The sequence below is a fragment of the Bombus bifarius genome, unplaced genomic scaffold (genome assembly GCF_011952205.1).
Source record: "Bombus bifarius isolate JDL3187 unplaced genomic scaffold, Bbif_JDL3187 scf7180000007996, whole genome shotgun sequence".
Classification (NCBI taxonomy): Eukaryota; Metazoa; Arthropoda; class Insecta; order Hymenoptera; family Apidae; genus Bombus; species Bombus bifarius.
The window spans coordinates 3,055,155-3,081,065 of NW_022884376.1; the positions used below are offsets into that span (position 1 = coordinate 3,055,155).

Consider the following 25,911-nt stretch of genomic DNA (forward strand, 5'->3'; position numbering starts at 1 on the left):
TATCCAAGATTCTTACACGATACCGCAGAGGCGCGGAAATTCTTAGAAATTGAATGCACAGCTGATTTTTATCAATTACAACTTTGCGTCGCTGTACCGGCAAACATTCTTTTCTTTCACTTGTCAGTCGTGTCTTCAAAAGTTTATTACTATATACTAATAATAGTCGACTATGAAATTCACAGCACGTTTCAAAAAGTAATTTAATTTTCATTGATTTTTCTTAGTTCGCTCAAATTACTAGAAAATGGAGCTGTATCTTTATTTCATCGACTCCTTCAACTGTCTTATTACGGAAGATATGCTTTATGAAAGCTTCTATATGTAGCTGTACTTATTTCTTTAACAAATTTTCCAATTTCCTTATTCGTAGCTCTTCATCCACGTACGGACGCATCTCTTCCAAGATAGATCCGGGTTTGATCGATCGCACAAATTCTACGTAAAACCTGTCCCATTTCGTTGGATATCCTGCGAGCAACAACCTACTGGGACCGAGACGAGAAACTGAGGTAGGACTGGGTTATGGAAGATCGAAGGAGACAGAAACACGAAGATGTTCGCGAGCCAGTTTTCGCTCTCGACTGAATATGTTATCGAAACGGAATACAGTCGGATCACGGTGGCCAGAGTGTTTCGCATAGGGCAACCCGCCGCGAGACCATCGACCGTTCACGACCGGTTCCCCCTCTCCATTTCTCTGCTAACTTCGCCTGGTCGCGGTGAATAAATTTCCGAAGGTCCGGCAGCCGGCTTGGTCGCGGTCTCTGCGCTCCTTTTATTTCGAATTTCCCGCCCACTCGAGGGGAACACACGGATCGCTCGACGGCCACCGCAACGCGCCGAATTTCGTCCAACTCGAATTTCATCGTCCCACTCGGCAACCCGAGATAATTCCAAGGGATTCCGATCGAATGACAGAAAATTGTTAATGTTATGTTAATTCTTTCTTTAGCTCTCGAAGACGGCTCATTTGTTTAGCATCGCTAAACTTCACCGAGGTATTTGAAGCTGCGAGTTTGCGAGTTCGCACCTTTTCTTAGTGGCAAGTTTCTCTCGGAAATAGCTCTTTCTTCAGCAAAGGATGGATATATAAATGGATAAATATATTATTTATAACACGCGTTATTTGTGCTAAAGATTTCATATACTTAGTAAAAAAAAAAAGAAAGCACAAACTTTTGCAAAAATAACGTGAGCCCCATATTTCAATTATTAATTTCCTTTCTTCGCCGATAAAAAGAAATTGTAATCGCTTACATGAACAAAATTTGAAAAAGCCTCGGCGAGGAAGTAACATGTTATCGATCAGAACCCTCGGGAGAATCTCCCACCAATCGCGGAAGATTTATCGAGGGTTGAGGACTATCGAAGAAAGTTAATCGCGTACGAGGTCGCCGAAATACGAAACTCCGCGATTCGCCTTAATTTCACGGGATCGGGGGCTGCAGTGTAGAGCTAGTAGATCGGGGGGAATAAGAGGATCCAGAGGAAACCACCCTAAAACGGAGAAAGGGAGACGCGGCAGCCAGCACAGAGTACACGTCACGATGATAAATCGAGCGCGAGAAGCACGAGGTTGGGGTGCGTCGCGCGGTCACCCTAGCGAGACACAATCTTTTCCTATTAGCCGCGCATGGAACCTTAAAAACGTTGCCAAAAAAGGGGGACCGGAAAAACGGGGAAAAGGCTCCGACTGCGCTCGGTCCTCGTGAATTATTGCGCGACGCGGCCGCGCGAATTTAATCGGACGCGCGCCACGCTGCACCGAAAAATATTTCATCGAGACTACCGTGGGGAAAATCCTCTTGAACGCCTTCGTCCTCGCTAATTCTAATGACGTTAACGCGTTTCCTTCGCGGTGGATGAAAGAAGTTTTATCGCGGTGATAAAAGGTAGACGGTTGCTTGATTCGTTGAAAATAAAATAACGGAGACCGAAAGTCGTCGGAGGGGTGGATCAAGAGGGAAATGAATTTTCTCGATTTTTTTAATACGGTAATAATTGCTATTACGAATATTGAAATTACCCGGCAGGATGAATAATGCAAACTCTGAAGGGATTTGTTTAATTTTAGGTTATAAAATGACCGTCAGCAAGTAAATGGTCGGACCAGCTACGTATAACACGCTGGTCTCTGTTAATTCACTTAAGGGAGAGGGAGTAGGCAGGGCATAATCGACGGTGAAGCTGTTATATTCGCTCTAATAATAATAAGCGATCGGTCCTCCGAGCGGTCGTCCACCAATTTATTATAGTCATAATCATGAATATGGTCGGAGCTGTCGCAGCCAACGACAATTTATTACTACTATCGTTATTATCGCGACTCCAGAGATATATGCATGCACCGGTGCTGGCCGTATTCCCATAATCATCGTTACGCTTGTCCTCTGGTCGATTGCGAGCGCCAAGAAGCCCAGAGACATCATGTAGCAAAAATCTTTAAAAAGTCTCGTTGTCTCGGCGTGTTAACAACCATAATTTCGTCGTTCCAGGAACAATGAACGTTACCTCTTTCAGGGAACGCTATTATTCGTTCCTGAGAAAAGGGATAAAGGTCTCAGACGTTTTCTAAACATAGAACCCATCGATCGGTTAACGGTGATATGAGTACGAAGAAAAATCGCAACAGGATAGAAAAGAGAGTACGAGAAGGTTAGGAACTCGTTGTCGAAGAGGATGTTAAAAAATTGAGCAAGACACGCGGAAATCTCGACGTGAAGCGAGTTACATCCGGCTTTTCGCTACTCATCGGGCTTTCACGTCCGTCGAAAAACAGGCAGATTCGGGATTTGAAACAGTAGGTCGACAGACAAAGAAGATACGCCGCGAGCTACGGCCGGATGAACGTAGGCCTGGCGAGCAGGAAAAACTGGAGGATGAACGACGACGAAGCAAGAGGGTACCGTTCTGATGATACTCCGTGCATTGTCTAATCCCAGAGCTTCGTGATGAACTGCCGGTGCTTGGCACAGCGGGGCAAATATTTGGCGATTATTTTTTTAAAAGACAGCTTTCCTTGCTGCAGGTTAAGCTGCGTTTGCTTCGACCAAAAATCTTCGTGTCGCTAGTGAATTGAAATATTCCACGAGATGATCGAATCAGGGATTGTACGTATATTTCATTTGGAACATAGGAAAAGGTAGGACCAATTATTATCTCGAGGGATGCTAGCACGTTATGTGTCCGTTTAATTTCTCGACCATACAAACACGATGCCAAAATAGGTTTCAGTGGACGTTATTGTAAATAAATGATTATTTCTCCCGGGAAAATTAAAAATAATAATCTTCTTCTGGCCTTACCAACACTTTCGCGGTAAATCATTGCAACGAGCTTATCCTCTTTTCGTTAAAAGAAGACCTGTAGTAGACATATATTAACTGCACAATTGGAAATGTATTTCCCAGCAGTTATCCCGATAAACTAGTAAAGAAATGACAAACCAGTTGCTGAAGAAGCGTACAACTTCGGAACAATAAGAATGAAAATCGAAGACGCTCAAAAACAGAGGATTTTTACAATAAATCGATCTTTTGTCTGCTGGAGTCAGCCAGTCTGCTTCGGTCAACCGAGACGTCGCGGCGAATTCAAGCGGAAAACCGTGAAAGATCATCGCGCTTCTCTTTCTACCGACTTTTCGACTTACGAATATGCTGTGGTGGAATGGGTCGCGAGCCATGGGTCCAGAAAACACGAAGATCGCGTATACACGGCAGTTTGGCCGCTTGGAACGCGTCCATTTTCCGGAAGGAAACAGTCTCGCCGCTGAGTTTCCCAGAAAGCGACGGTAAAACAACGAGTGGAGGCAGCATCGCGACGCCAGAGTCGCTCAGGAACGAGCCGGGCAATCGGAAGAGGGCATCCATTCTCGTTTTCGCTACTCCTCCCGTCCTCTTGCTTTCAATTTGCGCTCCGTGTTTTTACCCCACCCCCGGCCAATTGTTCTCTCTGCTCCCTTGTTGCGTTCCGAACGGACGAAAGAAGCATTTGTTTTCTCCTGGTCGAGGCAAGATTTTTGCGAAACAAACAATCTCGCTCGATCGGAAGAACACCAGTGAAGCTCGAAGAAGTTAGCAAACTTTTAAAAAGGCCTTGTTTACCTGTCAGGAACGTGTTTCCTTGGAACGAACGATACAAATTACTATATCTATATTACCATAGTACTATACTAGTACTATGCTAGTATTGCTATACTATTACTATATCCAAGAACTAACATAGTATAGGAGCCAGGTCAAGATCTTCTGAATGCGACTGTTTTCGGAAACCCCAGGAAACGTACCGTTTTCCCGTTGTTGAAATCGTGGCCCTCCTGAACAAATACTAGAAATTGTTATTTCGAAGGAAGCGTCGCAGTCGAGTGAACGTCCTTGCGAGACGAACAATCGCCACTAATCGGAGAATATCCGTAGAATGACAAAAATGAATAGAATGACAAAAAATACATCGTTTGTCAAATCGGTGGAAAGACGTTTCTTTTCTGCAGAAACGAATAACAAAATTACTCGTTGAGATAAAACTCACGTTCTAACCAAACGTCGGCCAATGTGGCTCGGTGTGTCGCGGCACACACAGAACCGCAAGGGGACGCGTCTAGGGGTAAACCGTGTGGAATAGGGCGTGTAACTACATTTTCTCGGAGAGTCTCATCCCTCTGGAGCCATACTCGTTGAATATCGTGCCCCCGCCAGTGGAAAAAGTGTGCTCGATCGCGGGCTCGCGGTTTTCCATGTGACTTTCGCCGACACTCTGGTATGCATCGTCGCGAGTAGACGCGGGGGAAGCATCCTTTTCATCTAGTAACGAGGTTAGGAGCCGTTGGAACCGACGGAAATAATTCTTCGCGGCGACCAACGCGAAGCTCGAGGAGCGCGTCGCCTCTCACCCTTCCTCGTTGGCTGGTGGTTACTTTTCTAACGGGATTCTCTCTCCCTTGGGCTGGAAAAGCTCCACGAGGAAACTGATTGCCCCGGCTTTTCGCGAAATCGCGGTGTTATTTATTTTTGTTGCGCGCTAACGTATCGCGAAAAGCTCTTACAAGCCACGATCTACGACGCGATATTTTCCTTGATGCGTTTCGCTAAATCATCGACCGCTGGAGTGTATTTATCGTCGTAAGAAAAAAAGGAAGTGGGATTTTGCAGAGCAGCGAGGGTAGTCAGGTGAACGCGGAGCAGCAACCGGGCGTAAATTCGAGAAACTTTAAAAGAGAGCCGTCCTCGCGATAAAGTGGCGGCATTAAAGAGGGTGGTTCGAGAGCAACCGCGACTTTTCAGATCCACCAGCTGCAGACACCTTCCGGGACACGGAAAAAGGAGCTTCCCTTTGGGATTTCCAACGGGTCCGCGTGTGTGCGGAATGGGCGAAACGTAATCAGAGAGCGATTTCTTTATCCCCTGACAGTTTTCCCTCCCTCGAGCTCCGAGTAACATCTTCTTGATCGAGGGAAGAGCCACCTCTTAACCGCTGTTCCTTTTTCTCCGTGAGTGTTTCCGAAACGTTCGCCTACATTACGAAAAATCACGTTTTTCGTTGTTAATACATAAATTATATCGGACAGATTTTACGCGTTAATATTCTCTTAGCATAAACACGCTCCCCGAATGTTTGAATATTATAACGCGAGCCCTTGATTACCTCTTGGAAATATTTTTTCAAGAACCACCCTTCAAAGGGCACACACGTACATTTTAGGAACCAGCCCTAACAAACTTCATTCCCAGAAAAAACATTTTTCGCTCTTCGCCCATATTCCCGCGAAACCTGATTATCCCAGGCAAAATTGCCTGCTTTCGAAAACATACTTCAAAGGTTCCAGATACGTATACCCTACCACTGTTACGGGGTTAATCAACCCTCGTATCAAAAAAAAAAAGAAAAAAAATATTTAACGTTCTAGCGCTCTCTCGATTCTCGTTTCACGTGTCCAGTGCGACTTATCGCGTCTCTGTGGACGATCGTCCGCAACCGGCAGAACCTCTACGGGCCAATTGTCCCGAGGAATCTCAAAGCCCTTTTTTCCGGGGGGATTGCAGCTTCTCCGCGTCTGCCGTAAAAAGTAAATTGTCCTACGCGTGAACCGTATCGCTCGCATAGGAGGACGGTTTATTTATCGCGGATTTCGCACAGTTCCGGACTCCGAGGTTCGCTTTTATGCACCATGGAACAAAGCTCTAGCTGGGAGCTGGAACGAAAGCTCGGCCGAGGTACAGGGAAACAAAGAGGAGAAGAGAGGAGAAAGAGAGGGAAAGAGAGGGATCGTATTTTGCTCTCTGGACGTGGACGCGCGCCTGGTTCCAAGTTTCACCCTCTCGCGGTGCATTCGAACACGCTTCAGGGACAGAAAAGAAAGGGAGAGAGACAAAAAAAGAAATTTCTTCGTCTCTGCACGCTGTTTACCCAGATTTATGATCGCCGGCTCCGTCACAGATGAAATTTCCATGCCGATGGAAGCCCGACCAATATTTCATATCGAGATCTCCCTGTCTCTGCCTACAGTCGGCCGCGTAACATATTTTCCAGTCCTTACGAGCAAATGAACGAGCTCCATCTATCATATTTACAACGAGCCCTCGAACCAATGCCGGGAGACGATCTGTCTGAAAACCGTTCCGCGCCGCTTCCGACCTGCATTTGTTATATCAATTTGGTTACGCTCTACACTCTATGGTATCGCGAATTTTTCACCATGGGATGTTTCCCTTTGCTTCGTACTTCGACACATTGCACAAGACATAATATTTATCGAAAAGATTTTTGGTAATTTTGGACAATAATCCGTACATTTTTTTCTACCCGAAGTACCATTTCCTATAAAACTGTATAAGAAACAATTTTTACGGAGCTCTAAATATATTGTAAAACATTGCACACGTGTAATTAATGTCACCATGTTCGAGTGAGTACCAGATGAAACTTAAAACCTCCATTTTATTTTTTCTAACTCCTAATTTATTCCTTGACCGGCCACTATTCCTTATCTTTGTATCAAAATCCATAAATCTGAGACTCGAAAGGAAAACGTTTGGCTCTATCAATCCTCCCATATACGCGCAACAAACAAATAACAAAAATCGTACGGTCCATCCGACGCTATGAAACGCCTGGCAATCTTTCTACTCGCTCTTCCACGCTGTTTCGATCAAGTCCGCGACTATTTTCGATACAATCGTTCAGCAGAGCAAAGGCGCGATTCGAACGCCTCCGTTTCGCAATCCTTTCACGGTGGTCCGAACGAAACCTATCGATCATATTTACTGTGCGACAGAAACGTAATCTGCTTGTCGACAAGAATCGGCCGAGCGAAGCCGAATCGAGGAGCCAGGAAAGAGGGAGAGACGAGCATACGAAGGGACGACACGAAGAGAGAAAGAGAGAGATGATGGCGCCAGGGGACCACGACCAGGGTACTCTCTCCCCTCGACTTTTTCCCCTGCTTCGTCACATTACGTCTCGCCTCGACGAGACACGTCCCAGTCACGTAACCTTAAATTGGTCAATTATTTGGCAATCGTCGTGTCCCAACCGCCGACGTTCGCAATCCAAAGAGGCACCGCGACTATCCGTGCCAGACAATCGCGGTGTCTTCCTCGATAAAGGCCATCACGTTATCCAGAAATATTCAACGTTGCTTCCTGGATTGACTAAGAAACGACGAGGGCTTGGAAGGATGAAAAGCTAGCGTCGACTGTTGATTCGAGGAATTCAGAAGGCGGAAGCAGGATGAGAGACGTCTAGAGCAAATCGAATCGCACGTGAGATGTTTATTGAAGTTATCGAACTGACAGGCTGTATCTCGCTTAACGCGTTCGCGACAAGTTTTACGAGCTGCTGCTTGATCCGCGATGAAATTTTTCCGGGAATCGGCGTGAATTTTTCATTTCGGTGTTGATAAACTTCGACGATATACGAGAAATATGAAACGTAAATTTTGTAATTTTATTGTAGTTGGTATTTTGCTTTCTAAAGAATTGGACGTAAGCTGTTAGACGTTGAATCTCAATACAAAATATTCCTACGATCATAATCAAAGAAACAGAATGTGATCAGCCTCCAGACATTACAAAAAATACGCTACTCTTTTTCGCCTGCGAAATTTTCCATAGATCGTGCATTTATTTAAATTTATGTTAATTCGTTTCGATTTCCGATAAATGCATAAATACCCGCCATTTACTAATCGTCTACCTTAATACTAAAATTAAGGGATTTACAAAATCTGGCGTCAATCGTATCGCGTTACATCGAATTAAAAAATATGCACTACCTGCTTCGTAACGATGGTATATTTTTTAATAAAAAGAGTTTAGTAACAGCCGTCGTTGCATTAAATTATCTCAAAAGAAACTCGAAAACACCGAGACGTCGCGTCGGCTGAATTCTGACTTCGCACGAGTCAAAGGCTAAGGAAAAATCCCTTTGTAGACGAAATCCAAAGCGTACCAACACGGGGGTATTACGTAAAAATCTCGATTCCGCTGGCAGGAACGACCGCGTAACGGTGAAATAGCGGGAGAAAGGAAGGAAGAAAAAGGAGGAAAACAGGGAAAAAAGGAAACGCCAGCGCGCCCATGTGTTTCCAATTGCGCCACCCTCTGCGCGATTCTCGCACCCCGCCCACGTATGACATACGATTCGCTACTTTTTTGCTCGCGGGCTTGTTTCTTGCGAGAGCGCCACGGCGCTCTTTAATCACCCTTTTCCACCCTCCGCGCCGCCGGGGCTTGCAAACATAAAAATGGCACGCCGCGATTTGCCGCCGGATAAAATGCCGCGCCGCGCGCGGAACCGTCGAGGACTTTCGAGAAAATCCTTCTCGTCAGCTTTTCGTCGTTGCATACACCTTTTACGAGCTATTTTTCCAGGTGTCGTTGTAAACCCTGGTCGAGGATCTGACTGTACGGCGAATGGCTAATTGGATAAGTGGAACTCATAGAGAGGTGGCAGAAGTACGTAATAAACTGGCAAGACAAGAATTTACGATCTAGTTTTTTATGGGGCGCTAAAGAACGACGAAGAGAACAACGATTGGACGTTGACAGGATTAGAACAGTATCGAAACTTCTTTTTGTAATTGAATTAAATTGGAGGAAGAATTTTAATAGAATTTTAGCTTACGTCAATAGAAACGATCATTCGTGGCCAGACAAGCGTATTTTACGCGTTATTCCATAGGAACAAATATTCGTTAATTGACCAATATAAAACACATTATGTCAGTGTCTACACATGAGCTTTTCGAATAGGAATTACAATTTATCGTTTGTTATAAAAAGACATTTATTCGTTGGACAGATCGAGTGACGTGTACATCGACTTATTCCGTATTAGTCGTAATAATCTACTGAAACTTTATATCTCGTGTACTGTTCTATTAAACAACGAATATTTCTTTCCTCCGTTTAAAACGATATCTTGGTCGTACCGATGCATATGGCTTGGCAGAACCAAGGACTGTAACGTTACATTCTATACCGAGTGCCATGCTCGAGCCAAAATATGATAGCTGCTGGCATAAAGAAATAGTCTCGTTTATTTCTCTTTCACGAAACTGAGCAATTCTTTCTTCTCTCTACGTTCTAACTTGTTCTCCGATATACGCACCAAATTACCCTAACTTTATCACCGAAGTTCCAAACTTCAGGATTTTCTTAAAATTGCTTCAAATTACCAGCGTTCACTGACCGTATGACGAACGAATAAATATTACGAATTATTCGTTTTATAACGTGTGATCTCGCGTCGTCCAGATCTTGTTTCCTCTGTGTTTCAGTCTCCTGTAAACTCTGCTCGTGCTTCTGATTTCGCGTTGTCGAACAAACGGAGCGTACACCGTGTATACGCAGATAATAAAATCGCGAAAGCGTGACAATTTTCCGTGGACTCGTAAAAAGTGTATTAAAACCAGCGAATCGAAAGTTCGCGTTCTCTCGGGGAAAGCAATATTCACAGGGAGAAAAGTTTCTTAAGCAATCGGAACAACCGAGTTTCGCAACTTCTTAAGGACTGTGTAATTTCCGGCCTAGAAGACGGATAGCCCATTCCTCTGCCTACGACTCACGCGGAGCTCGAATGCAGGGCAATTTAAAAATCATAATCCTACGCTTTATGTGAAAGGGGGATGGGGTTGGAAGTTTCAAGAATTACTATGCAATTTCTTATGCAACTGTACGTTTGAGATACACAGTCTATCTGAAAAATGACGATGGAGATGTATTAATCGAAACTCTGATTATATTTGAGAAAATTGTTCGTCACGTTCAAGAAGTTTCGCATCGCTGAGCGTGTCTTTTTATAGGAATTTATATCTTTATAACCGGGGCTGGAAAGAAATGGAACACGTCGAGAAACTTGTTCCACTCTCTAAATATTATAATAAGTATTCTACCTTTGGACATTTTGTATATTTTTGCGTATTTCAATTTTCTATAAATAGCTAAAACTTCGCGGCCTATCGATTCTGATTAACAGTAAATTCTGGCCTCCCCACAGGGTAATTTGGCTTTGTCGTTATACCAACAATTATCTACCCCTTGCTCTTGACACCAATCTTCACGCATCTTACCCTATAAATCTCCAGCGAAACAATTACTTCGATTATCTCTCCCTGGCGACTTTGAAACGTAACCAGTGTTCGAGGCAAGCGAACACGGAAAGGGTTTCCCTCTGCTACCCCACAAAGAGGGAACAAGCAACGATAAGCGAACGCCAACCGTGTTGTACGCTGTACAGACTGAGCATAGCGAGCCAACGCGTTTGAATGAAAAAGAGCGTTGTCGTCAGAGAACACGGAATCCGTTGCGTTCGCTCGTGCCACGCTATTTTAGGCTAATTAACCGTGTCATTAATCAACCCGAGGAGAAACGAACTTGACATCGAAAGAAAGCGACCTACGATAACGGATTTCTTCGAGTGTCGCTACACTGCCGGTGTATCTAATCTTTCAATTAACCATAATCACGGGCTAAAAGAAATAGATGAAATAGGGAGGTTCGACGGTTCTCTTGGAATTAAAATTGTAGCTGTAAAAAGATCCGGACGGTCGAAATTAATTCTTGGAAACAATGTCGTTTTTGCGTGCCGTTTAGGCTGCTATGATTTCGGTAAAGCAGTTATAGTTATGAAACGATTCGTTGTTGATGGCAGAAGGTACAATACGGCCACAGAACCACGTATCGAATTATCGAAATTATTACGCAGGGAGCAAGGGAATATTACGACTTTGCATCGATATCTTTTCGTGACAGTGAAAGATTTCTATTTGCTTCTTTCTACTTGGCTCGATTACGTAAAAGGTAACTTGATTTCTTCGAATAACATTAAGACGATTCTACCACTGGCGTTCCTTCTAAACGCGAGAATTCTGGGAAAAACCAAGACGTAAAAAGAGTTTGCAAGAAGTCATCATCTGGAACGTATAAATAGCGAAATGAAATATCGAACGGTCTCGGAACGAACTGGAGAACAAATATGGGTGGCGACGTACGGACAAAAATCCGTGACTTTTCGTCGGGGAAGCGTGCTTTTTACCGTCATTAATTCCGGGATATCGCTGGCGTCACGACAAGGGTGACTTTCTCCCTTTGCACGAAAAGAGATTATAGGTCGTCTTCTCGGCGGACGTGTTGGTTAAAAAAAAAAAAAGAAAAAAGAGGAAAGACACCCACCAGGCTGCTGTACGTTTTTTTTAGGCTTACTCGACGGTCCAGAGAATCACGGAACAGGGAACCCTTTCGTAAATGAGAACTTGCATCGGAGAACTGAGCTGAACCAAACTTTCGACGAATCCCTGCAACGTATATGAAACGAAAGTAGGTCCATTCGACGAAGGAGGAGACTTTGAAAATGACCACGATCGAAATTACTAGAAAATAAAGTTGAATCTTCTAACAAAGACAAATAGAACGAGGAAATAACGACTGAAACCCATTTCATATTCGTTGGAACGCATCGTTCTTAAGAAATTCACGTCTACAAGTACAGATGGGTGAAGCGATTGCATGGTATTGAATGGTAATGATTACCATTCCTACCTAGTGACAAAATCCGCGATCACTTAGTTGTCAACCCAATAATTCACCTTTAATTTCTTCAACGGTATTTTATTAATTCTCCCAAGAAATTCGAACAAATTGTCCTTTCTCTATATATTGGGTGGCAAATTTAACAGGAATTACCGACATTACCACCTAGTGACAAAATCCATAATCACTTAGTTGTCAATCCAATAATTCACCTTTAATTTCTTCAACGGTATTTTATTAATTCTCCCAAGAAATTCGAACAAATTGTCCTTTCTCTATATATTGGGTGGCAAACTTAACAGGAATTACCGGCATTACCACCTAATGACAAAATCCGCGATCACTTAGTTGCCAACCCAATAGATCGATAGTCTTCGTTCGATGTAGATACGTTTGAGAAAATGATTCCAAATTCTTAGCCGGTTGTGTACATGGAAAAATATTTGCAACACGTATTCGTTTCGTGTAGTTTCTATCTTGAACTTTTTGGCACTGGTCTTACATCTCATTCATTTTGCAATTACCATCCAATGACGAAATTCGCAATCGCTTAGTAGCCAAGCCAATATACATTCAACGGATGTTCTATTTGTTTCCTAAGGAAATAAAATTCCAATCTAATTTATTCTAAAATTCCACAGAATAGATAACGCGACTCCAAGCTTCTAGCCAGAGCTGTACTTTAAAATCATTCAAATTTCGAAAAATACTCCGCTGCATCTACGTATCGAATTCACAAGATTTCAATGAAAAATTACAAACTGCCCGTTTCGGCACTCCGATCGTCCTGCTATTCACAATACGCTATTGGTTCGAAGCTTGCACACACATCACAGCAAAATATGGAACTGATCGAAAGGCAGGAATGGAAACCGGCGTAGCGTTCTCAATCTCCTCCAGTTTGTCGCTCGGAATACGCTATCGACGAGGGTTCCCCATAAAAGGGTGTACGCTGCCTCTCGGCCAAAGTCACGGCGAAACGATGTCGGGTCGCGGTGTTTTCTTAGGAAATAAGGTAACACGAGAAAGATCAACAAGTCGAGTAACGTTTCTTACCTTCACGATGACTCTTTCTGGAAAGAAAAGCAACGAAGACGCAGGATCGCGTAGTTTTCTTGGGCATCGTGGAACGAGAAAGGACGACACGCAACGCGCAATTATTCCACGGATATCGAAGTTAGATACGTAAGTGAATAGAAAAGAACTACAATACAACGCAACGTAGGATCGTTGGCGAAGGTCAAGTCACGCCTCGATGGTACGCGCCGGAAGAAGAGAGTTTCCATGAAGTCATCCGGCTCCAGACACGACAGATATTTGCAAGGTCGAAAGTAATTAAAAGTGAATCGAGCTACGAGCCATTGCGGAGAGAGTCGAGCCACGGGAACGTGGATACTTGCGAACGAGCGCAATTAAAGCGTTACGAGATGAAGGCATTCCCTTATATACCGGGTGTATCAACCGAATTAACTCCTTTTACGAGGAGGAAATTTGTACGTAAAGTTGAGTATAAACGCCTTTGGTTCAGTTGCGGATAAAATTCACTGATCGACCTGAATGTGCTGAAAGATACGTAGGAGTTATAAGTGGAAAATAATACTAATAAATAATAATAATAATAATAATACTAATAAATAATAATAATAACACAATGGAAAATAACGTTGAAGGCAGCGATTAAGTATGTGAGACATTAACTATAAAGCGTAAATATAATAAAAATATTACGTACATCAAGTATGAAGAAAATAGAGACAGTCGACTTGGTTACCATTTGGTAAACCGATATTACCAGATATGAAACTGGAAATAACTTCAAGTTACTTGGGAAGGAACTCCTGTTCTTTTAAAGTCAAAGAACCGTCGAGAGAATCTGAGCTTCGCTTGAAACTTGGAAGAATAAGTGTACTTTAAGTGAAAATAGCAGTTTCGCGTTAGCGAAGCTACGATACTACTTGCTTGAGAAGTACTTGAATTTCAATTTACTTGGATGCAAACATACAACTTGATTAATCTGAACGAGGTTGTATAAACAGCACAGAAAATCATTTTCATTTATCAACTGCGATACAAAAAAAAGAAAGAAAGGAAAAAAAATAGAAAGATATTTTTTAAGTTAAAATTGTAACGACTTTGAAACATTCCAAATCCCAACAGCGTTATAAATCAGGAATAAAGTCCTGGAAGCTACTGTAACATCACGGACACCTATGGCGATCAACCTGTTCCACGCGATGCCTCCTATTTCCATCTAACAGGATCGAAGAACCGACCAGCGTAAACCTTGCACGCAACACACGCGCGTCAGAGCATACGCGCGTTACGCCACGCGTTCGTAAATCGCAATGCAACCTCAACGAAAAAAAAACGGCATAACCCGTCCGTGTAATCGCTTTGACCGCATACCGGCACCGGCCGACTGTCGTCTAAAACGCTGAAAAAGTCCCGTAATTGCGGCAATGAGCGTTTAACCCGTTTTTCGATGCCGTGACGTTGCAAGGCCATCGATACGTAACAATCTAGTTCTACGAAACAATAACGTCTCCGCATTGACATTTTCCTACGGCTCGAGAACAACGAGAAAAGATGGGAGACAATCGCGATACCGTTAACGCGTTCCGTGTGTATACGCCGCACGCTCAACTTTCCATTCGAATCATTTGGAATTTTGGCAGAGTAAATGTTCAGCCGTGTGTTTGTTGAAACAATTCCATAAAAATTAAATTTATTGCCTTGACGTTTAACACATCTTAAACGATACAGCCTTTTCTTTATAATCGTGTTATTTGAAGTACAAAAAACAATTGTAAGGCATAGGCAAAACTATTAATCGTAGCAACGTGATTGAACGAAAGAGTAACCAAACATCGGTCTGGCACGGAACGTGTTAAACGTCGCGGGGAAATTCTTTGGTTGATCGAAGTGGCGTCACGCTAGCGTAAAATTGTACGCCGCTTGCGCGGCGCGTAATCGAAGATATCGTGGTACTCGAACGTGGTGGCTACCTGAAGAAACCGCACGTACCAGGATAAACACACAACGATCTCCAGTGACGAGTAAAAATTTATTTTTTATCGATCCGATCATCCTTCAAGGTTTCCGTTACGCAAATATTGTATCGGCCAGTATAAAACGAGCAGCGGAGTAGTGCGTAGAATTTTCAGCGAGAAAACAGGTAACAGGAAACGGAGGGCTTCCGCGAACTTGAGGCAATGGAAAAATAAATTCCAACTTTCGATCGAGTCAACAGTAGAACCGGTGGTCCTGGTGCTTTCTCAAATACGTCGGTTTCGCTAATAGCTTTCGACGAACTGGACATAGCGTGTATGTAGCTGATTCTAAACGGAATCACCGATCGATTTGGAAACAGAAGTCCGAGCACGATCCACGGTTTAAGAACCGATGAGATTTCCCCGGCTACAAATTATTCTGGCCGCGAAGCACTGCGAGAGGCCTCAGGGAGAAGAAGTTAACAGTTCGGGGAAACTAGATTTCACCGAGCGAACATAATCGAGTTGAATTTTTAACCGGCTACTGTTGCCGCCGTCGTAGTCGGTTCCTGAAAGACGACCGAACTAATCGAATTAAAAACGCTCATGAATTTTAATACTTCCGCCACGATGAAATGAGTACAGAGTCGAATCCAATTCGTTTTCCCGGCTCGATCGCCGACGAGTCAGCTGAATTTTCGATTGCTTGTGCAACTGTTCGATTCCAATACCGTGTCTAGTCTTTTTTTGTTCGTAGTTCTTGGTATCTCTTAGATATAAGCTCATAGAAACTACATACCGATCCATAAATTAAGAAGTAAAAAGGGACGAGGATATTGCAAAATATTTTTATAACGTTCACTTCGCGATTTACGATTATTCCTGTGCATTTATGGAACTATGCCAGTTACGTTTCAGAAAGTCGAACAGTAATAATTTAGCCAGATGACGGAACACGAATTTAGCGATATGTAATCGTGACGGTTGTAAATTTCAGTAAAATTAATCGACCGCGTACTTTTATATTTGTTTGTTGCGTCATAACAGCTGACGTCTTCCTTCTTCTTTTAGACGATATGCGTACACACGAACCGTTAAGAAGTCGCGAAGCCACGTTCCATCGATTCCGCAAGTTGAAAAATACAAAAATACGATCGTTGCTTTTCGAACTTACCTTAGAATTTACTGTTATTTGTGTCGTATCTTACGACGAACGAACCTACGGAAGTAAATAAATCGTTTCCTCGAAACTAGATGTGGATCGTGTACCTATGCAATGAAAGGAAGGAATTACCGTAAAGTAGAGCTCCGAGAGACTCACATATTCAAATACAGATACGTTATCCATGAAACAAAGTTTAAAATGCGCGATCGAGTAACGAGAAATTGAAAAATTAACGTACAGCGGAGTAAACGAGTTTGAATTCTGAGAGGCTCGTCGTGTTAGCGGTTGTAATTGTAAGAAATAGAACAGTAGATTGGCTTCCATCGAGTTCGACTCTCCTTGAAAATGCGTCTGTTTGCTCATTTTATCTCTCCACGCGTAAGATGTCTGAGGAAGTATAACGTGACACGCTTATGCAATCTCCTCGCACAAGGCAGACCAAGTATTTCGAACAAAAGTGAACTTCCAACTAATTCCACGATCTCGCTTAAAACGTGCCATAACGAAATCAGAAGCGTAAAAACCCGGAAAACAAAAATTACCCGTGATGTCATTATTAGGAAGCGTAATCTCCTAAACAATCGCTGTCGTCATTCGGACCATTAGTCTCCCCCAACAAACCTACAACACGTTGCGCCCAGTTGCTTCTAGCCAACCAAACAAATTCATCACCAAACTGTGTCAATACAATAAACTTCGTCCGTAAAAGGTTCGAGAACAGGGCGATAAGACCTTAGGGAAGGAAAACTTTGGTGGAAGAAGGGACGAAAAGAAAAAGGAAGAAAAAGAGCAAGAAGAGCAACCCGTGGAGAGTCCGATTGTAGGTCAGCCGATGTCCTACTTTCTCCTCTTTCCGTGTTACTTGGACGCACACGAGTCTACACGAACAAGAGAGATCCTTCGCTTTCTTATCCGTTGTTTAAGAATATATTTACCAAAGAATATATCACGGTAGAAAGCGCAAAAAAGTCCAAAGACCATTGATCGATCGATGAACGCGAAGCGGAGCGGTATCAGGTGAAAGGACGCAAAGGGCGCAATCGCCGTACTCTGTCAAACGGACGAGCGATCCTATGGTGAAAATTTACCGGTGGCTGGGGAACGGAAATAGCCGCGAGACTTGGTGGATCCGGCGCGCAAAGGGATCGCGCGTTGCGCGCGGAAAGAAATACGCTCGATGCAAATTCACCGGTTTCCCTGGTCGCAACATAATTACCCCGCGGAATGGGTCGGGTTAAATCTGGCCGCGACGAGGGACGTAGAGGGGAAGGAGAGAGAAAGAGAGAGAGATGCGAAAAAGGCCGACTACAAAGCGATAATGCCGGAAACGAGCGGAGATGCAAATGAGAGTCGCTGTTACTCGTGGACACAGACGAGACCATCCGTTGGATAGCTCGCAGGTGTACGCTGTAATCGATTCTCGCGATCGAAACGAGCGAAACGGAGAAGCGAAGCTTTGCCGAGGGATTAGCACGATTATCCGAATAATTAGCCTGGAGTTGGTGGGATGGCGCACAGCAAATAAAGCTTCGCCCTGGCCGATTCGAATTCCATCGGTGTATATTTGCTCGCATAGCTGGCGCGCGTTACGAGTGAGCACCGCCGATTGTTCCCTGTGAAACGAGCAAAAATTCGCTACGCAGGGAGAGATCAAAACGAGCCGCGGAACGCGTTCTACTGGTAACGTCGGTTCGACAAGCTGGTCGTTGATTAATTTCGCGAGAAATCGCATGTTCCGCATGATCGAACCTCGAATGATTAACAACGGTGGCTCCGGGGTCTTTGATTCTAGAGGGATCTCAAGAATAGAGTATCCAAAGATTTGCACGATGCTTTTATATAGTGTCAAACCGAATAGAAAACATAGTGTATCTTCTCGTAATAAAGTATACTGTAATTTTCCCTAATTTTCGTCGTTCTAACTGTAACCTTTCGTTTAAGAAATACACTCCTCTTCGTAAGTACGTATCAGGATATTTTTGGTTCCATACAACACGTAACGCTTGATCTAAATTATCCAGGAAACGATCGATTAATTGCGATGTTCTAATCGTGCAAGATTGCAATGCGATATATGTAAAAGGACGGGATAAACATAAAGCGCAATGACTCACCGACCACCTTGCAGAATACGCCGTGCAGGGAGTCACTGGCGAGCTGAATGATGGCCATGAGGAGATCACCGAGCATCAGGCAGGTGACATGATAAGTCTGGCAACGCCAGTGCAGAACGTGATGAGAGGCTGGCAGCAACCAACCGGCGGCCAACGTGGCTGCCAGGAATACCGCGCTAATGATGAAGCCCACAGGGTACAAGGTGAATCTGATGTCGGCTGCCTGCATTATGGGCCTGAAAGTTTACCAAGAAAAGCATTCGTTTTTTATTCTCTGCGTGCCTCTTTATGAATCTGTTTCAATTTCTTCCGATATCGCGAAATTAGAATCTCGTTGATCCTCGAACAACGCGAGTCTGATCTACGTGACTGCAATTCTGCGCGGATCTTTCCTCGAAACATTTCGAGACTGTTAGAAGTTAAATTTTCGGTCAACAGTGAATTATCTTATTGTTAAAAATTCGCGTAATTAGTCGTTGATTCAAAGCTTCGGTCTATTGCAGGGGCTATTGCGTCTTTTTCACGCGATATACAGGATCGAGTGATTTTATTGCGTTACGTTGCAACAGACACTGTTTGCCATTACAAGCACCGATCGCTTCTGTGACACTCTGTCGACAGTTTCGATTCCAGGAACATCCTGTTCGTTCCACGAAACGCGCATTCGTGTCTCGATACTCGAATTTCGACGCAAATCGACGCTCCATTCTCTCCAGCCTCGCCAGTGAAAGTCTCGCCGGTGAAATCGTTTCTCCGAGTTTCGTGAGGGTATCTCGGGCTTAGTCACGTCGTTCATCGCTTCTCTGTTGGAGAACCGTGTCTCCGACAGCGGACAGGAAAAAAAGCATATGGCTGTTTTCTAACTAATCAGCGCGTGTAGTCATGCACCACGAACGTTCACGCTCATTATGCGTGGCATATGTACGATGCGTAGCGCTTTCTACGCGTAGGTATTCGCTTTCTTTCGTCGGTCCACCTAAGACAGGGGTTTTTCTACGAATAATCACGATCATTGTGTAAATAAACATCGACCACCTTCTATTCGAAATAAAACGTTACGCAGAGGCCGGGTTTTGCTTGTGAAAGAGCTGCCCTCCGCGCGACCACATGTAAACGGTCCCGTTAATTGAGTTTCGAGCGTTGTTTTGCAAATTGCACGCGACAAGCGTACGCGTCCACACGTTTTCCGAGTGCAATTTCCGAGACTCTTGTGTCGAGCGTTCTATTACAGTCGTTTTCGAATAGAAAGTTCAACGATACAATTTCGACGATGTAACTATTATAAAAAGAATTGATAACGTGAAACTTGATAAAAAAAAAAAGTCCTTTTCGACCATCGATCATGATGAATTCAAGCTACGACGTGTAAGATGTTTCACGTTACATATACGTATATTTTTCTATCGTAAAAAATTACACGAATACGTCAAGTTCGTGTTTCATATAGCAACGAAATATGGAATCTGAAATTCATCTTGTCATCGATACGAGCCATCGTTTCAAGTAGCACGATACACCTCGTACGGAAATGTGTTCACGGATGATGCGGCGCATCGCGATCGCACGAACGTGACCTAGAAATTCTTGGTGAGAGAAGTGAAAGTGAAGGAACCGACTTTTTCTCGTGTTGTCGAAGCGGAGAGAAGCGGCCAGCGCCGAACCTCGACCATCGAGGATGCAATTAAGCCGTACGATAAATCCAGATCGAGACAGCCGATACTCGGACCGGACAAAAAGTCGATTCGTGCTTCGAACCTCCAAGTAGGACGCGCTTTGATCCAGCTTGCCCTCTTGAAAAGCGTGAATCGACCGATTGTCGATCGATTAAAAATAAATTACAAGAACGAGTGAAAAAGCGTCGAGCCCGTGTTTTACGGCTGCGAGTCGCAAGATCTATACGTTTCTGATAATATTCACCGATTTCACTGGAAACCTGCATTTTCGTTCGCTTTTATTTGGCCGAAGAAATTCAGAGACAGTCGCGTTACAGTCGCGGTTTCGTTCATTACTTTAATTTTGTTTAACGAAGAAACGCGGTCCGTCGAGTAGAACGCTCGTTGCGCTCGTTTGAGGAGGCACGCGAAGAAACGACGCTAACGAGAGGAAATCCTAATGCCAGTCCGAGAAACGAGTGGAAAAATAGTAAAAGATCGGTGCGTATGGTTACGTAAGCAGGATGTCTGAAGTTTCCAACGTTGCAGGGCAGCGAATTTTTTTTTTATAGCGGACTATTTTTTCCCGTTTTAGAGCTCGGTATATGGCTCGTAACAACGTATAAAAATATATGGGATATTTAAGGTTATATTCGTTTTTTCAATTCTTATCAGGTATGTATCAAAAATCGGAACAGTTAGGATTTCTCTTTCACATAGTAGTAGGGAAAAAAAAGAAACATAATTTAACTTATAACTTGCAAAATGTCACTAACAATATCAAAATCAATTATGCAAAAGGATTTAGATCAGGAAACATAATTAAAAAAAAAAAAAATATAAGAGAAGCCTCCAGATAACAACTTTCTTACTTCCTTAATTTTACGATTAATTTATATATCAAACTCACCTTTGCGATCCGTGCTCGGAACACGCGAAGATCTTGGACACGTGGTTCAGTTCCTTGATCCTCTCAACACAAAACTGATCAGTGGGTAACGTGACGCCGCCGATTTCAAAGCCGCCATCTGGCAACAACAGGGCATCCTTAGCGTCGCCCAAAATCGTAAGATTATCGGAACGACGACAAGATGGAAAGCCAGGCACGATTTCAGCAGTGGCAGAGGCATTTGGCAGCAAAGGCGTCGGATTCGCGGCTTCCTCCGAAAGAACGCACGTTTGTCTGTAATGGAAATTTTCAATGAACTCCGCTTTGTTTCGAAAGCATCGATGTTGATAAATTAACGTTAGAAATATAATGGAAGAAACGAAAGACTGGATACGTTGGTGATGTAAGATTAATGGTGTTGTAGAAACGTTTAAGTAAGATGAAATTGAGGTGAAAGGATTAGGTAGCGATTGTATACAAGTTGGATATTAAAGAGCGATGATTCAGAAATACTATATACCTATATTCTGTGTTTTTATCGAGTGAAGGATTGAGCAAGAAAAAGCGAGTAACGTTGGATTGCAAATTGTTTTGAAACGGCATATTTCTCATTCGCGTAAAATCTGTCTTTTATCCAGGACAGTTGATCCTTCGACGGTGTGATAAATTGAAAAATTATTCGCCATGCTTATTTAGGAAATAATTGTTCTTTTACGCTCAACATTTCTACGTTGCGTTTCTTGAATTCTTGATGTTAGATACTTAAGATGTACAAGACTTTCACTATCAAGTTTAAGAGATTCACGTCGAGAACCAATAAACCACCGATAACGCTGAGTCTCGAGGGAACCTCAGTTCATAGAACTAATATTTAGGGTTTTCGAAGACATCTTACACTAAGTAAGTTCGACGTGAACGAATAGAAGCAAAGCGACAGAGAAAACCACAACCGCTAGCACGAGTGGATAAAGAAGAGAAAGAAAAATGCATATATCGTTCGTATCGCAAGAATTTATCTAGGAAACGCGCCGGCTGGCCACATAGAATTCTAACAAAGTCCACGGAACGCCCAAGCTTGAACGATTGAAAGCGCGATTAAAACGAAACCCGGCATTTTTTGTTTACTCGAGCGTCACGCTTGCATCGCAAACACCGCATTTCCGAGGGAAGCCTCGCGCAACTTTTCGAACATTTATTCTTTTTTTTTTTTTCCGGAGGGACCGCGTCAAACGACAACTGGCGCCTCTCAATAAAAATACACCGGCATGGGTAAACCAATAAATTTCGTGTAACCGACCGAACGATTACAGTTATTCGCGAAGCTTGCCGGCGTTCCTCTCGACTCCGAGCTTGCCACTAGAATACAAATCACCGGGATATTTGTCTGCGAGGAATATCGATCGTCTCTAACTTGTCTAAATTATGCGGTTCGTTTGTATATTAAGCCGCATAAAATTTAATTTACCTTCTTGTTTTTCCGTTCGGTGCATGTATATACGAACTCTATCAGTGGCTTTATGTGGCTGTAAATATATGTACATAAATATTAACTCTGTTCGCAGCAGTATTTGTTCGCGCGTTTAATTATTTGATAGAAATTTCCGACAAAAACATCACGAGTTTATCAAACAGCCAAACGTATTTTATACCGACAAACTATGGAAACAGACACTAGCTACAAAAGAGTTTCTAAAACGAGTTTCCTTGTACCTTTAACCTCTTACAGACTAATGGTATATCACGTATCAAAGTGACGTTTAGAAAGCCTGTTGTAGACTGCCAATGAGACATATGGAAATATAAAATTCCATGTTAGATGGAACTACTTATGATATTTCAGAAATTGCGGTAAACTATTATGTTCCGTTAAAAGGATTTAATTATATATTTGCTGTTTCCAGACAAAACGCAATAAACGCAAATAAAAAACCCAATGCGAGTATATCATAAAATATCACAGTTCGAAACGTTAATAGCTGAAACCGTAAAAGTTTATGTCAACATGTTATGAACCGATACTTGGAAATATCGTTTTTCTCCGTAGTTGTGCAGCGTACCTATTCGTAAACAGAACGCTAATATCACTGGATAATCCAATTATCCTCGACGTGTCTTATTACCTTTGTTATCAAAGCAATAGCTATGGCGCGAATCAAAGGAACGTCAACAAAACCTAACGCAACGCCTCAAGACACCCAAATTCCAAAACTTACTCTTCTTCGTAGAAAGTCGCGTTTTCTCCGCAGCATTTTCTAATACGTGGTCTCATTGTGGCGGCCGCGTGGTTTCCTTCCGTTTTATTCTTCATGCAAACTAGAAGAGCGTTCGAATCGGCGCAATACTCGCTCGGCTCGTATCTTTCGTTCGTGTGAATGTTGATGAGCGCGATGCCATCGTCCATGAGCACGAACGGATTGGTGATTCGGTAGGGTACGTAGATCAACGCAGAATTCTGATCGCAAACGGGCCTCCTTCCCTCGACGATGTCCCATTCCATGGGCAGTTTCTCCAACATATTTGCCTTGGAAGGCGAATAGATAATAGGTTTCCATTCGTTTTTGGTCGGTCTGCAACGAGTCCTCATGTCTGTCTCGTTGTCAGATTCTTTCACCAGTTCCTCGTTGTGTCGACAACACTTGAGAATGTTCAATCTCGGTTTCATAGGCACGTTCACGGGTTCGCACAACACCGGGATTGCGATGGTCCAGAGAATCGTAAGGTAATAAATCGCCTTCATAGCGAAAATCATTCGTAAAAAGTAAAACGACGAACAGACGAGTAGAGTCGAAGAATAAAATCAGACGAACATTACACGGAAGTTTCAGTCGTTCGACAGTCGTTTCGTAAGCTCGATGTTTGGAGAATTGCACAAGTCACCGTTGTCAAAGTTTCGCGAATATATCAAACATCCGATGGGATTTACGAAATTCACTCACTCTTCGCCAAGAATATTCGACCGCATATTCGGCGTAGAATACACGAGAGTTCGAAGTCGTTTGTTTGGATCGTGCGACTATCGTGTTTATAAACAGCGTACACCAAATGTTCGATGTTCACTAAACGATCAATTTATTCGGTAAGATGGGAGGGAAAGACAAGCGTGTTTTTGCATCCTTTCGATAGCGATACGCCTACAGAATTTAATAGCGTGGACGAAAATAAGCGCGAAATACTCGGAGTAAGAGAAGTTTTGGCGCGTCTCTGTAGACAGTCGGGTTCGAAATCGGACGTGACTCGCTCGCTCGAAGGTATCGGAGTTACTGAAGCGGGCCGACCACGCGGCTCACTCTCGACCCACCGGCGGCAGCGTGGCCTGTGGTTGCGCGCGCAGCCTCCCGCCACTCCCGCCCTTATTCAACCATCTAACCTTCTTCTTTCTTCGCGACGAACCTCCTCGACTACCGTGGGGTGAGTTGGCGCGACCACGTGCTCGCTCCCACCACACTTCCTTCCCGGAAGTGCAACGGTATCTTGCGTGAGTCCTTCTGTTCCTCCTTGGGAAGCCACCCGCGTCTCTGGTTCCTGCTTAGGATCGTCTTTTTCTCATTTTTATACTTCCGTCTCTTACGTTTGTATAAAGGAATTAAATTACACATCGGGCAAAATAACGAAATCCCGTGTTGTTAATTAAATTATCGCTTCCTAGAATTTTCTTCTTTTCGCCAACACTGTCCGTTTAATTAAATAATATTTCCGTAACCTTCCTATCTCTTGGCTTTTCCCCAAAAGTTTGTTTGAGTTATGTTACTTGAGATATGTAGCGTGAAATGCATCAGCGTGGATTCGTTTTCAAAGGAATTAGCTTTAGTGCCGAAGACGAGAGTTGCTTTACGATGGGTTCGAGAGATTCCGTACGATGGAAACATACAAACGCATCGACCGATGTTCTCGATGAGACCGGCTTCGGTGGTTTGATTAAAAATTACGTATGTATTGGATAACCGCGAGAATCGGGAAATTTCGCACGGTAATAGGCAGGTTAAACGAGCCGAGAATCCAGCGAGAATCGCTCGTCCAGATCTGGAAGGCGGCCGCGCGCCGCTTCCGGGAAGATACAATGTTCGAACGGAATCTGTGAGAAAATACACAGCACCGCCCTTGCGTTCATTATTATTGACAAAATAAATATGGTACTATCGTGGCGGACGTGGTATCGCGAAATTACCATCTCTGCCTATGTATTTTCAGCGCGCAAACATCCTGAACCGCGGCGATGTATCGGTGGTGAGTTCTGATCGCGTGCAGGTCGACGATGATAATGACCGAGAATCAAGGTAACAGTACGCAAGATCAAGTCCATAAACTATCCTCCGAGGCTGCCTACGAAGATCCGCTGCCGGGGAGCACACTTTCCACGTAGTGGCTCAGCCGCTCGTTTGGGTAATTTATGGTCGCGTTATATTCGCGCGAGATTAACAGTGTACCGCTCGATCCCGTTCAACGAAGCCAGATCGGCCAGCAGACGGTGTTCTGTGAACACTCTTTCGATCTCGTTACCGTCTATTCCCTCGAATCCAGCCGTTTCATCGATTCTCCTCGAGTCCATATCAAGAAGAACCTCTTAACAAACGAGATACTTTGAAGCAGCAACGCCAAAGTATTTCGTAATTAAGGAGTACACAGCGTATACAAAAACAGTATGGTAGAAGGTTTTTTCGAATACTGGCATGACGCGGCCAATTTGGTTAATGGTCGATGGTGATGCAAATACCAGTCTTCCAAGAGTTTCCAGGGTGTAACACTGTCGAAAATTGATTCGAAAGACGGGTTCCATCCAGAGTGGAAGCTTTCACGGTAAAAACCGCTCGGAAGACTCCTTTTTACCCCCTTTAAGGAACGAACAAGACGCTGTTCCGAGCCGACAAGCGGAAACGCTTTAAAAGTTTCGGACGGCGCCAATTAAACTTCTTCGCCATTTCTGCGTGACGAAAATTGGAAATTTATGTCGCGGTGCCGGTGGCGGCGGTGTGTCTGCGAAATTTTGTCAATTAAAGTGTCCTTAACGTTTGGTACGCCGAGTAGCGCGACCCACGGAAAAACCTTGGAACAAGGCGCAAAGGGGTGGAAAGGAA

General features: G+C 43.6%; 1 protein-coding gene across 1 annotated transcript in view; it reads right to left on the reverse strand.

Moving 5' to 3' along the window:
* Positions 1-24,095, reverse strand: part of LOC117205899 (probable G-protein coupled receptor Mth-like 1) — a 153,925-nt gene extending 129,830 nt beyond the window's left edge. The window contains exons 1-3 of the mRNA XM_033444726.1: positions 23,053-24,095; positions 20,861-21,133; positions 18,299-18,534 (exon numbers count right to left, since the gene is read on the reverse strand). Coding sequence (XP_033300617.1) covers positions 18,299-18,534; positions 20,861-21,133; positions 23,053-23,588 — 1,045 coding nt within the window. The 5' untranslated portion in view covers positions 23,589-24,095. The remainder of the gene's footprint in view (positions 1-18,298; positions 18,535-20,860; positions 21,134-23,052) is intronic.
* Positions 24,096-25,911: the final 1,816 nt, after the last annotated feature.